Source organism: Bos taurus, chromosome 13 (assembly GCF_002263795.3).
Source record: "Bos taurus isolate L1 Dominette 01449 registration number 42190680 breed Hereford chromosome 13, ARS-UCD2.0, whole genome shotgun sequence".
In the NCBI taxonomy this organism is placed as follows: domain Eukaryota; kingdom Metazoa; phylum Chordata; class Mammalia; order Artiodactyla; family Bovidae; genus Bos; species Bos taurus.
In genome coordinates this window covers 37,091,574-37,106,420 of record NC_037340.1, presented here as the reverse complement: position 1 = coordinate 37,106,420, position 14,847 = coordinate 37,091,574, and the positions used below count along the sequence as shown (strand labels likewise).

At 38.9% G+C, this 14,847-nt stretch overlaps 1 protein-coding gene across 17 annotated transcripts in view; it reads left to right on the top strand.

The window, feature by feature from the left end:
• Positions 1-14,847, top strand: part of LOC100337001 (ankyrin repeat domain-containing protein 26) — a 91,221-nt gene that overhangs the window by 49,385 nt on the left and 26,989 nt on the right. For 5 of the 17 annotated variants that reach the window (XR_009496884.1, XR_009496885.1, XR_009496882.1 and 2 more), the window contains exons 20-21: positions 1,003-1,048; positions 10,198-10,269. Coding sequence is in view for 12 of the 17 variants with exons in the window: in XM_059892932.1 (XP_059748915.1) it covers positions 1,003-1,048; positions 10,198-10,269 (118 nt within the window). In the remaining 5 variants the exon portion in view is untranslated. Of the gene's footprint in view, positions 1-1,002; positions 1,049-2,698; positions 2,941-10,197; positions 12,146-14,847 lie in introns of those variants that run through there. The other 12 variants (XM_059892929.1, XM_059892930.1, XM_059892928.1 and 9 more) reach the window with 7 other exon arrangements.

The window sequence follows — 14,847 nt, the reverse complement described above, 5'->3', positions numbered from 1 at the left end:
TAGAAAGTCATGTCACGCCACAAGCATTATTGAACTATATAGCATGGTTTTACATATTCATTTTATCTATGTTATAGTTTAAAATCTATGTGTTTTTTCCTTAATCTGAGGAAGTAGCTGGTATAGAACTCTGGGCTCAGTAAGAAGGACATTGCCTTTGTTACTTCTTTTGTAGAATTAGGAACTTTGACTAAATCAATGACTCTTATGCCTTAAAAAAAGGTTTTTGTTTTTTTTTTTTTTCAAAGAAAACAACCTTTCTTTGAAAAAAAAAAACTTCTGCGTGGAACCGTGTTATATAAAACAGAGCCAAGTATAGAGGCTTTTAGCTAAAGAGTGGCCAGAGGCACTGCTGCTGTGACTTCTCTGTTCCTCAACCCTGCAGTAACCCCTGTGGGACCTTCCCATTCTAAGGGGACATAGTTCGTAAACTAACACTTAAAAGAGAATCCTTCTCCCTAAACATCTTCAGAATTGAAACTTGCTGGTACGTTGTTTCTTGTGTGTAATTTTCTCACCTTTCTGTCTTTTCATTAAATGGAGAAGTGTAAAGAAAATCACAGATGTGTTCTCCTTATTAGCATTTGACTTAGATTCCTCCATTTGAACACGATCCTTACCTAGAAATCAAAGGTCTCAGAAGTACATATTTAGGGCAGGAGCTGTTGGGGGAGAAGATAGTAATCTTGTGGGTCATTCCTAGGATTATGGGTCGTTCCCTAATTCTCTGAAATTATGTGTACTATAGACTGATATTTATTGTACTTTTTATCAGATTAATCTAAATAGGATTCCATATATATGGTTCTGTTATCTATAAGCAGAATAAGTAGAAATTCATTTTCTTTTATTTATGTGATTTTTTTTCTACTGAAGTAATCTTGAAGTTAGGTCTGGTCTCTAAAAGTATTATTTAAAAGTCGCATTTAGTAAGTTTTATGTCACTCCTATGATAATATCTCTTGTTTATCTTAAACATAAATAATATTTGACTTATTTCAGATGCAGCAGGAGTTGGACAGGAGTATAACTAGAGAAATAAGAAAAGGTATGTTGCCAAAATGTATGAATTAAATTTAGACATTGATTTCTGAAATACTCTGTAAGAAGTAAGTGGGATCTCTTTCCACTGTTCGGATAACAGATGCCATGTTAAGTATTTTTTCTTATACATAGCTAATGAAAAATGTGAAAGTATGAGTGGTCATAGTGAAAAATATCCTTCTTCCTCATTTATTCATCATGTTCCATAGCTTGAAAAACAATCTCTGAAGGTCTGTGTATTTCTTTTTATTTCTGGTTATATCCTTCTTCTACTTCCTCCATCCCTGTGGAACTATCCACCTACACCTGACACTATTCTCAGAAAACGTGGAGTTCATCAACTTCTCAAGTGTTGGTAGTGGTTAAGGCTAAGAAACCCAGATTCAAGCAGTCACGTTTGTGTAGCTGTCACTTGGTGGGTGACTTTAAAATTTCTCTGTCACTGACTTTGTCACCAGTTTATCTTTTATTCTCAGGAAAAGCTCCAAACACCCACATCAATTTGGGTCCCGCCAAAGAAGTTGGCCTTATCTCTCTACCACCCTCCTCTGCCCCTCAGCTCTGCATCTAAGCAGCCAGACTGTGTAGGATCCCACAGGTGCGCTTCCTCATCTCTAGTCTTTGTATGTGCTTCTCCCCTCTCTATCTCTTGTACTTTTTCCTGTCCTTCAGGTAGCTACATATATACCAGTTCAGTTCAGTCGCTCAGTCATGTCCAACTCTTTGCGACCCCACGAGTTGCAGCACACCAGGCCTCCCTGTCCATCACCAACTCCCAGAGTTCACTCAGACTCACGTCCATCGAGTCGGTGATGCCATCCAGCCATCTCATCCTCTGTTGTCCCCTTCTCCTCCTGCCCCCAATCCCTCCCAGCATCAGAGTCTTTTCCAATGAGTCAACTCTTCCCATGAGGTGGCCAAAGTACTGTAGTTTCAGCTTTAGCATCATTCCTTCCAAAGAAATCCCAGGGCTGATCTCCTTCAGAATGGACTGGTTGGATCTCCTTGCAGTCCAAGGGACTCTCAAGAGTCTTCTCCAACACCACAGTTCAAAAGCATCAATTCTTTGGCACTCAGCCTTCTTCACAGTCCAACTCTCACATCCATACATGACCACAGGAAAAACCATAGCCTGACTAGACGGACCTTTGTTGGCAAAGTAATGTCTCTGCTTTTCAACATATATATCACTTCTACCAAAAAGCTGGCAGTATTGACACAAAGCTGGCTGTCCCTTCTGAATGTTCCTTGTGCCATCTTTTATAGCTGTCTTTGTATTTATGACTCTGTAAGGAAATTGCCTGTTTGTCTATTTTTCCAGTTTGCATTTCATTTTTCATGGTGGACTGGGTCACCTTCATCTTATAATTCCAGTGCTTGTCACTATGCACACCTTTGCACATAGTTACTTAGTAAATGAATGAAGGATGAGAAAACCAGAAACTCTGATACTCAGTCACACGTGCGACCATAAGCAGATTATAAAATTGTAATCTTGTATTTTATGTGGTGCCATCTAGAGATATTTTTCATTCTTCGAAACACTAGGAAAGGTCTCAGGCTTTTGGCAGTTTTTTTGTTTTTTGTTTTTACTAATGCTTAGTTAACTCAAGTATTTTAGGTAAAGAATATAATTCTTTCCTTTTCTTTCCAGTTGATGCTGAATTTGCATCTGATGCCTTTACAGTGTCTCATGTATCTGCAGATGGGTCAAATGTGTATGATGACCAAATTTTGAAAACAAAAGCACAGTATACACAGATTTTGAAGGAAAAATATATGATTTAGAATGATAAATCATAAAAGTTTCCCTACTGGACTGTTTCCATGACATTTCATTGTTTTCCATTAAAGATGATGAGAAAATCTTTATTAAAGGAAAGTATTTTTGTATTACATCTGTATGATGAAAATTTATATAGCGTTTTAAGTGATGTTTCTCTGCATCTAACTTACTTTTAAGCATATTTAAAAACCAGCACTGTTGAGTTTTCCATATTCTAAGCAATAGTGTAGTCATTCAATCATGTCTGACTGTTTGCGACCCCATGAACTGTAGCCCACCAGGCTCCTCTGTCCATGGAATTCTCCAGGCAGGAATACTGGAGCAGGGAGCCATTCCCTCTCCAGGAGGATTTTCCAGACCCTGGGATCAAACTCGGGTCATGTGCATTGAAGGTGGATTCTTTACCATTTGAGCCACCAGGAACACCCTTTACAAACTCAGACTGAGCCCTAATACCTGCTGTTTAAACAGCACCCAAAAAGCCAGACTTGTCATTAATATTTAGTGGTGTTGATTGATAGCTTTTTTGTATGTTCCACTTTTTATCACTATATATAGACCCAAAGATTTAGATACTGATGTTATGGCTACCGTCAATGTTTTGATGTATTACAATTGTTAATAGAAGCATAAAGCTTACTATATGTAACTTTATTTTTTTTTCTTTAATAGAAAATTATTTAATTAGTATACATGTGTTCCCCATCCTGAACCCTCAAACACAGATTCACAGGTCCTTCCTCATGGAGAAATAAAGTTTGCCTGAGTTTTTGCCTTTTAAATGAATGAACTTTAAAAATGTTTTCATTTTTAATTAGAGAATAATTACTTTACAATATTGTGATGGTTTCTGCCATACACTGACTTGAATCGGCCATAGGTATGCATATGTCCCCTCCCTCTTGAACCTCCCTCCCACCTCCCTCCCCTTTCCACCCCTCTAGGTTGTCACAAAGCACCAGCTTTGAGTTCCCTGCATCATACAGCAAATTCCAAAAAGACACATGTACCCTAGTGTTCATTGCAGCGCTATTTACAATAGCTAGGACATGGAAGTAACCTAGATGACCATCAACAGATGAATAGATAAAGAAGCTGTGTATTATTCAACTATAAAAAGGAATGCATTTTTGAGTCAGTTTTAGTTGACTTTTGATTTACTTTTGGAGACAGTATTAAAATTAGAGAAAGTTCCTCATGGATAAATAAGATTTGCCCAAGACGTTTCACCTTTTCTTTACCTATCTACCTATCTATCTATTTTTGCTTTGCTTTTTGGAAAAAGTCTTGGAAAAAGACTTTTTATTTTGGAAAAAGCACCAGACAAACAAACATTTTCACAAAACTCCCTTATCTCCCGTATATCCACCTGAGGTACCATTTATCTTTCCTAAATGTTATTTGTTCTCCTGTAAGTATCCCTCCTCACCCAAGTCACCTGTTTTTTACAAGATGCCTTATTCTCCTACTCCCTGTCATTTATTAAGTAGTATATCAACTCCCAGTAATTGCAGTAATGCTGAAGAAGCTGAAGTTGAACAGTTCTATGAAGACCTACAGGACCTTCTAGATAATTCTAGGTAATTTGGATGTTAATACAAACACCCAAAAAAGATATCCTTTGCAGTATAGGGGACTGGAATGCAAAAGTAGAAAGTTACGAGATGCCTGGAGTAACAGGCAAATTTGGCCTTGGAGTACAAAATGAAGCAGGGCAAAGGCTAACAGAGTTTAGCCAAGAGAACGCAGTGGTCATAGCAAACACCCTCTTCCAACAACACAAGAGAAGACTCTACACATGGACATCACCAGATGGTCACTACCAAAATCAGATTGATTACATTTTTTGCAGCCATTCAGGTATGATCAAAATCAAATACCTTATGATTATACAGTAGAAGTGTCTAATAGATATAAGGGATTAGATCTGATAGACAGAGTGCCTGAAGATTATGAATGGAGGTTTGTGACATTGTACAGCCCCCAAAAAAAGAAATGCAAAAAGGCAAAATGGTTGTCTGAGGAGGCCTTACGAATAGCTGAGAAAAGACAAGAAGCTAAAGGCAAAGGAGAAAAGGAAAGATACACCTATTTGAATGCAGAGTTCCAAAGAATAGCAAGGAGAGATAAGAAAACCTTCCTTAGTGATCAATGCAAAGAAATAGAGGAAAACAATAGAATGGGAAAGACTAGAGACGTCTCAAGAAAATTAGAGATATAAAAGGAACATCTCATGCAAAAATGAGCACAATAAAGGACAGAAATGGTATGGACCTAAGAGAAGCAGAAGATACTAAGAAGAGGTGGCAAGAACACACAGGAGAACTATACAAAAAAGATCTTCATGACCCAGATAAGTGTGATGGTGTGATCACTCACCTAGAGCCAGACATCCCGGATGCGAAGTCAAATGGGCCTTAGGAAGCATCACTATGAACAAAGCTAGTGGAGGTGATGGAATTGCAGTTGAGCTATTTCAAATCCTAACAGATGATTCTGTTAAAGTGCTGCACTCAATATACCAGCAAATTTGGACAACTCGGCAGTAGCCACAGGACTGGAAAAGATCAGTTTTCATTCCAACCCCAGTGAAAGGCAATGCCAAAGAATGTTCAAACTACTGCACAATTGCATTCATCTCACACACTAGCAAGTAATGCTCAAAATTCTCCAAGCCAGGCTTCAACAGTACTTGAACCATGAACTTCCAGATATTCAAGCTGGATTTAGAAAAGGCAGAGGAACCAGAGATCAAATTGCCAACATCCACTGGATTATCGAAAAAGCAAGCAGGTTCCAGAAATACATCTACTTCTGCTTTATTGCCTATGCCAAAGCCTTTGACTGTGGGAATCACAACAAACTGTGGAAAAATCCTAAAGACATGGGAATACCAGACCACCTGACCTACCTCCTAAAAATCTGTATGCAGGTCAAGAAGCAACAGTTAGAACTGGATGTGGAACAACAGACTGCTTCCAAATCGGGAAAGGAGTATATCAAGGCTGTATATTGTCACCTTGCTAATTTAACTTATATACAGAATACATCATGTGAAATGCCAGGCTGGATGAAGCACAAGCTGGAATCAAGATTGCCAGGAGAAATATCAATAATCACAGGTATGCAGATGACACCACCCTTATGGCAGAAAATGAAGAAAAACTAAAGAGCCTCTTGATGAAAGTGAAAGAGGAGAGTGACAATATTGGCTTAAAACTCAACATTCAGAAAACTAAAATCACAACATCCGGTCCCATAACTTCATGGCAAATAAATGGGGAGACAATGGAAATAGTAAGAGACTTTATCTTTTGGGGCTCCCAAATGTCTGTAGATGTTGACTGCAGCCATAAAATTAAAAGATGCTTACTCCTTGGAAGAAAAGCTAGACCAACCTAGATATCATATTAAAAAGCAGAGAGATTACTTTGCCAACAAAGGGCCATCTAGTCAAAGCTATGGTTTTTCCAGTAGTCATGTATGGGTGTGAGAGTTGGACTATAAAGAAAGCTGAGCGCTGAAGAATTGAAGCTTTTGAACTGTGGTGTTGGAGACAACTCTTGAGAGTCCATTGGACTACAAGGAGATCCAACCAGTCAATCCTAAAGAAATCATCCCTGAATATTCATTGGCACGACTGATGCTGAAACTCTAATACTTTGGACACTTGATGCGAAGAGCCTACTTACTGGAAAAGACCCTGATGCTTCGAAAGACTGAGGGACAGAGGAGAAGGGGACGACAGAGGATGAGATGGTTGGATGGCATCACTGACTCAATGAACATGAATTTGAGTAAGCTCCAGGAGTTGGTGATGGACAGGGTGGCCTGGCATGCTGCAGCCCATGGGGTCACAAAGAGTCTGACAGGATTGAGCGACTGAACTGAGCTGACTGATATCAACTCCCAGTTGTAGTCACCCCTTCCAGTCACATTTCTTTGTGAACCTCTGCATGTTATTGTTATTGTTACCTTGCTCAGTCATGTCCAACTCTTTGCGACCCCCATGGATTGCAACACACCCTGCTTCCTGTCCTTCACCATGTCCCGGAGTTTGCTCAAACTCACAGCCATCGAGTTGAAGATGCTGTCTAACCATCTCATCCTCTTCGCCCCCTTCTCCTCTGTCCTTTAGTCTTTCGCAGCATCAGGGTCTTTTCCAGTAAGTAGGCTCTTTGCATCAAGTGTCCAAAGTATTAGAGCTTCAGCATCAGTCATGCCAATGAATATTCAGGGTTGATTTCTTTTAAGATTCACTGGTTCGTTCTCATTGCTGTCCAAGGGACTCTCAAGAGTCTTCTCCAGCACCACAGTATGAAAACATCAATTCTTCAGCACTCAGTCTAGTTTATAGTCCAGCTCTCACATATGTACATGACTCCTGGAAAGCCTGAATATTTTGGAGAGTAATCTCTTGTCAGTTGCATCATTTGGAAATATTGTCCCCCTTTCTGTTGTCTTCTGTCTTGTTTATGATATCTTGTGCAAAAGCCTTTAAGTTTAATGAGGTCCCATTTGCTTATTTTTGTTTTTATATTCATTAAGAGGTGGTTCAAAAAAGATATTGCTGTGATTTGTGGCAGAGAGTGTTCTGCCTATGTTCTTTTCCTCCAAGAAGTTTATAGTGTCTGTTCTTACATTTAAGTCTTTAATCCATTTGGAGTTTATATTTTGTGGATGGTGTTATGGAGTGTTCTGATTTCATTCTTATACATGTAGCTGTCCAGCTTTCTCTGCTCAGCTTATTAAGGAGGCTGTCTTTTCTCCATTGCATCATCTTGCCTCCTTTGTCCTAGATTAATTGACCATAAGTGTGTGGGTTTCTTTCTGAACTTTCTATCCTGTTCTATTGAACTATGCCATATATTTTGGGTTTTGTGTCAGTACCAGTGTTTTGATTACTGTAGCTTGTAGTATAGTCTGAATTCAGGGAGCATGATTCTGTCAGTTCCTGCTTTTCTTTCTCAAGATTGCTTTGGCTCTTCAGGGTGTTTTGTATTTCCATACACACTGTAAAATTTTTTGTTCTAGTTCTATGAAAAACACCATTGGTAATTTAATAGAAATTGCATCAAATCTGTAGATTGCTTTAGGTAGTATAGTTATTTTGACTGCAGGAAACAGTTTATTCAGAGTGGTTCTAGGAATGTGGTGGCCACCTTGATGTTCATTAAATCAGATCTAATTTTCCCAGCTTGTGGCTCTTTGTGTCCTGCAGAAGGCGCCAAATGACTGGCCATACCTCTGATGCACGGGCTCGTCTTTGGAAAGTATGAAATGTAATTATAAAAGGCCAGCATCTTAAATAAAGCATTCAATGGTCTGTCTGCAACCCTTTCTTTTGCTTCATTTTAGCGTGACATGGGTCAAAATGAGAAGCAGACAGGAAAATGTTTGCCTCGCCTGGCATGTGGTAATATTGTGAAATATGAAAATGTAAGTCAAACACAGAGACAAAGTCAAACAGCTCCTAAACACACAGATGGTGTGAGGATAGGAGTGTGTACTTTGTCTTCTGAGAAACATTATACAGCAAAGAATGGAAGTTATGAAACATACTTCAAAATAAAAAGGTAAAGAGAAAATATTGTACAAAAACCTATAAAAATAATAAAAAGTTGGAGATGAAAGAGAGAGGGGAACTCAAGGGAGCATGAGACCAGGGAACGTGGACTCTGACGTGGGACCTCTAGGAAGTAAGATCCTATTCTTCTATTTCTTGCAGTTCTAATAATAATTGAATTTCAGATGAATATCATACAAGCAGAGGACAAGAAAAAATACACCAAGTCATCTGAAACCAATTCAATAGAATTCTTTATTTCAAGGGGCTCTATATAATTTTTATATATTTTACATATATCTTACATACTGCATTTTATATATTATGTCTATATATATAAATGACAATGTCAGGTGGTAAGTTTTGAATTTTCAGTGATACCAAAGAGAGTGTTGCAGGAATTTAGGAGGAAGTTGGGTGAATGTGCACTAGTGTGGTCAGGAGAGGACAACTCTAGGAGGGCCTGGGACATGGCTTGGGCCCTGATTGATGGGCAGTGAACCGAATATTTGGAGAAGGCAATGGCAACCCACTCCAGTACTCTTGCCTGGAAAATCCCAAGGACAGAGGAGCCTGGTAGGCTGCAGTCCATGGGGTTGCAAAGAATTGGACACGGCTGAAGCGACTTGACTTCAGAAGAGTTGGACATGACTGAGAGACTTCACTTTCACTTTTCACTTTCATCATTGGAGAAGGAAATGGCAACCCACTCCGGTGTTCTTGCCTGGAGAATCCCAGGGACGGCGGAGCCTGGTGGGCTGCCGTCTATGGGGTCGCAAAGAATCGGACACGACTGAAGCGACTTAGCAGCAGCAGCAGCAGCAGAACCGGATATTTGAGATGAATGAACAGAATTTGCTTCCTATGACAGTTGTTGAACAAGAACATTATGAACATCCATAAACCTACACTAAAGACGGCAGAGTGGCAAAGCATGGCCAGGGATTAAAAGAAGAATCTTGCTAACTACCTTCAGAGGTGTTATAAAGGATGAGAAGCCAGAAGTTTCTGATTCAGCAACATATCTCCTTGTTTTTTCAGTGTTCTGGTGCTAATTGTACCATTTTTTTTTTAACTTTACATTTTTATAAAAAATTTAATAGGTTGGTAAATGATAGGAAAGCTTGACATATTTATTGTGTATATATACATATATGTATATAGTACCAAGTATATATTCTGCTTTTCACAGATCCATATTTACATCATCCAGCTGCTTTAAAAAGTTAAAATTACGGTCATAAGACACATGAAGGGTGTAGACAATTAGCATCTTCAGAGAATCAGGACTATTTGAAACCAAAGGAGGAACATTAGTCTAATTAAAAGTTACTTCTTATTTAATAAAAAGAGCTGTATTCCTCAAGACTTACACTTAGACATATTATTATTTTTAGCTATATTTTGCGTATCTCATTACATGAAAGAAATTTTAATCTAGCTACTTTGTTTTCCTCACCCCACTCTCCTTCCCCAGCCGTTCTACAAAGCATTAAAGATAAAATATTTAAGCCGAATTTGTCTAGGAGTTTTCACTGAGCATGTAGAGTATCCTGCTCATGGCCTCGCTGTGTGGTGTTTATTTCCTGGCCCTTCACTGGCACGTTTCCCTGAACCTTAACATCTAGAACTCATGACCTGACGTGCTGAGAGCTCTCCCCCGTCACCTGTAACCAAACCATTTGATTTCTGCTCTTCTTGTCTTCCCATCAATGGGAGTTTGGGAGGGTAATGTCCCAGGAAACCTCCAGTGGTTTTAAGATCAAAAACTAATTTTAATGCCTTATCTTGTTTCTTCCAGCTGTTTTGATTTCTGTTCTCCTTGGTTTGCAGAGGCTTATAAAAATGCATCGGTTACTTTGCAGCTTCACAGGTGAGAACACAGGCTTCCCAAGGGCCACGCCAGTTCCAGTTGAGGCTGGACCAGTCATTCATGTGGTTGGCCTCTGGCTCTCACCAGCACTCGTTCTGGGTAGAGTGAAGGTGGTGTGCAGAATGAAGGTACAGGCAGACACGCTTCACGGTTCCTGTGTTCCAAGAACAGAGATGCCCCACCAGCTTGCTCTCCAGCCTTCTTTCCCAGCAGATATGACTGATTTGTTTGAGTTCTGAGCTGCAGTCAGAGTGGAGAATCTGACTGGATCTCCATGCAAACCAAAATGTTCAGCACTGGTGCATCGCATATTGACTGATTTCTAACTTGAAGTCCTGGGGTCTTCCTGGTGGAAAGGCTAGCAGGGACTTGTTCTTGTGTACTGTCAGTGGTGTCTTAGATCATATGCCTGCGGTGTTCCAAAATGTGACTCAAGTCAGGGAACCCGGCCCTCTTTCCAGGTAGTGAACAGCTTTGGGGACATCTCTCCCTAGAGGTGGTACTTGAACTGTGTTTTCTCATCTTCACCATGATAATGTAGCCAACTCTTTGTGCTTGGCAATGAAAAGATGGACAATTCAAACCGGATGATTACAATCCACATGGCTCTGGGTGTAATAAAAAGCAGTCATTTGATGAGACACAGTCTCTTTCTCACATACACATACCACTCATGTATGTTTGGATTTTAATTGTACTCTGCCTCTAATCATAGTCCTTCTTGACTTGGCCCACATCATCATGGACCACGGGGCCCAGAAAGACAGATAGGGAGGCACCAAACTGACCATCCACTGGTGGTTATTTGAGAGCTGATCATAAGGCTTCAAGTTCATGGCTGCAGTGGGTGTTGCCCCCACATCAGTAGCACAGACACCTTCCTGTTGTAGCAAAACATCCATCTAAAAATGGATAATGTGAGTAGGAAGGCTGGGGCAGAGATTAACACTGCCCTAGCAGGTAACAGTCCATGAAAACCAACCAGTCTCAGGTCCCCTGAAGACTAGAGAGGCCTGTAGTTGTCATGAACAGGTCAGGCCACATATGAACTCACAGGAGACTCAGTTTGGAGCTCTGGGGACCAGAGCAGCGGACTTAAAGTCTCTTTCTATACAACTGTGTATTCTTTGGGAGAAAAGATTGGGGTGGGGGAGCAAACTGGTTTCAAAAATTCTGTGATAAAGAAAGTGAAACAGCTTTCTTTAGATTTTAATATTCTGGTTTGATTGCAAATCTCTAGGAGGGAGAAATAAAAAGGAGCTTTTCCTAAATGTTTTTCAAGTGGGTAACCTTACAATTGGGCCCCCACATGCTTAGTGCTATGTGAATGCTTGTTAAGGTTACATCAGTATATGGATTAAAAAGAAATTGAAGATCCCCAGCCTGCCTGTGCCGACTTTCCAGAGGTTGCTTTGCCAAGGGCTGAGAGGTGGTGAGCGGTCCCAGTGGGGTGGAGGGTCTCGCTTTCTACAAAGACCTCTCCATAAAGGTGAGACCTGCCTCTCTCCCTCTGCTTACTGTGATGAGTTTCTCCAGGGCCCACAGATTTCTCAGGTGCCAGACAGAGTGCTGTTTTTGAGAAAATGAATGAGTCTATTCATTTAGTATTAAATCTTTTTGCAACTCAGATGATTTCTAATACTTTGCTTTCATGAAAATTGATGGACAGCCTAATTGAGCCTCAGAAATTAGATCATTAAAAATCATGTTGATGATAAATCACCCTATCAGAGGAAGCTCAGTAACGGACATTGCTATGATAGAGTTCCTTTCATTTTCATGTTCATTTTTATGAAAAAGATTTCATAGTGTATACAATAACTGTAACAACAATAAATATAAAATGAAAATAATGTTGGTGAGGATTGAAATCTATTTTAGGAAATAGATGCATATTAATTTAGTAAGTCTAATAAAAAGTGGTTCACATTCTGTTGAAGGCTGGCTTGGAGAATTTTGAGCATTACTTTGCCAGCGTGTGAGATGAGTGCAATTGTGTGGTAGTTTGAGCATTCTTTGGCATTGCCTTTCTTTGGGATTGGAAAGAAAACTGACCTTTTCCAGTCCTGAGTTTTCCAAATTTGCTGGCACATTGAGTGTAGCACTTTCACAGCATCATCTTTAGGATTTGAAAGAGCTCACCTGGAACTCCATCAACTCCATTAGCTTTGGTCGTAATGAGGCTTCCTAAGGCCCACTTGACTTCACACTCCAGGAGGCCTGGCTCTAGGTGAGTGATTATACCATTGTGATTATCTGGGTTATGAGGATCTTTTTTGTATAGTTCTTCTGTGTATTCTTGCTACCTCTTCTTAATATATTCTCCTTCTGTTAGGTCCATACCATTTCCATCCTTTATTGTGCCCATCTTTGCATGAAATGTTCCTTTGCTATCTCTAATTTTCTCGAAGAGATCTAGGCTTTCCCATTCTGTTGTTTTCCTCTATTTCTTTGCATTGATTGGTGAGGAAGGCTTTCTTATTTCTCCTTGTTATTCTTTGGAACTCTGCACTCAAATGGAGAGTTTTCTCTTTTCTCTTTTTCTCATTTGTTTTCTCTTTTTCTTTTCACTTCTCTTCTTTTCACAGCTATTTGTAAGGCTTCCTCAGACAGCCATTTTGCTTTTCTGCATTTCTTTTTCTTGGGGATGGTCTTGATCCCTGTCTCCTGTACAATGTCACAAACCTCTGTCCATAGTTCTTCAGGTACTCTATCAGATCTAATCCCTTCAATCTATTTCTCACTTCCACTTATAATCATAAGGGATTTGATTTAGGTCATACCTGAATGGTCTAGTGGTTTTCCTACTTTCTTCAATTTAAGTCTAAATTTTCAATAAGGAATTCATGATCTGAGCCACAGTCAGCTCCCAGTCTTGTTTTTGCTGACTGTATACAGAAAAACTCTATTGGCAAAGGCTAATTGTCCAGAGAATGCAGTGGTCATAGCAAATGCCCTTTTCCAACAACACAAGAGAAGACTCTACACATTGACATCACATCTTTGAATATCACTGATGAAAGTGGGCATTCTTATCTTGCTCCTGATGTTAGAGAGAAAGCTCTCTTTTTTTTCACCATTGAGTATAACATCAGCCATGCAGTTTTCGTAATTGCCTTTATAATTTTGAGGAACTTTCCTTCCATTCATTGTTTTTGAGAGTTTTTATTATGAAGAGACATTGAGTTTTGTCAAGTGCCTTTTCTGTACCTTTTGAGAGATTCATATGGTTTTTATCCTTTGTTCTGTTAGTGTGCTGTATTACATTGATTGATGCTCTCGTGTTGAACCACTCTTCCACTCCTGGGGTAAATCCCATATGGTCATGACATATACTCCTTTTAATATGCTTATTGAATTGTGTTTGCTAGAATTTTGTTGAGGATTTTTGTATCTATGTTAATAAGAGGTATTATCTGTAGCTTCCTTATGATGTCTTAGTCTGGCATTGCTATCAGTGTAATCATGGCCTCATCAAAAGTTAGGAAGTGTTCCCTTCCTTTCAGTTTTTTGGAAGGGTTTGAAAAGAATTGATGTTAATTCTTCTTTACATATTTGACAAAATTCACTAGTGAAGCCATCAATCCTGGACTTTATTTTGAAGGTGGGGGGAGGTTTTTGACTATGGATCAATCCTTTACCTGTTACATGTTCTATTGAGAGTTTCACCTTGATTCAGTGTGTATGTCTTTGTGTATTTCTAGGAATTTGTGTGTTTCATCTATGTTATCCAGTTTCTTGGCATAGGTTGCTTATGGTAATCTCTTAAATCCTTTCTATTTCTGTAAATTCAGTAGGGAAGTCCCCATTCATCATGTCTAATTTAGTTATTTGTATCTTTTTTTCCCCTTTATCACTCTAGATAAATGTCTTTCAATTTTGTTGGTATTTTAGATAACCAACTTTTGGCTTCATTGGTTTTCTCTATTGTTTTTCTAGTTTCAATTTTATTTATCCCTGTTCTTGTTTTATTCCTTCCATTAGTTTTGTGTTTGGCCTTCTCTTCTTTTTCTGGTTCCACAAGGTGTCTAAATCCACAAGGTGGTTTGAGATCTTTTCTGTTTTTTGTAATGTAGTATAAATTTACCTCTGGGCACTGATGTCACCACATCTCATAAGTTTTATGATATTTTGTATGTTTTCCTTTTCCTTATAGATTATCTGCCTAGATGTTTTATCCATTATTGAAAGTGATGTATTGAATTTCCCAACTATTATTGTAGAGCTATATATTTCTCTCTATAATACTGTTAATATTTGCTTCATCTATATTGGATCTCTGTTATGAAGTCCATTTATGTTTGTAATTGTTATATCTTCTGGATTAATTGGCCCTTTTATAAATATGTAACGCCCTTGTGTCTCAAAACTTCTAACAGTTTTTGAAATAGTCTGTGTTGTTTGTTACCAATATAGGCACTCCAAGTCTCTTTTGGTTACTATTTGTATGGAGTATCTTTTTCAGTCCTCTTAACTTTCAGTCTTTTTATGTCTTTGGATCTAAAAGGAATCTCTTGTAAATAGCATATAGTTGAATCATGCTGTTTTATCCATTCTGACAATATATCCTTTTGATTG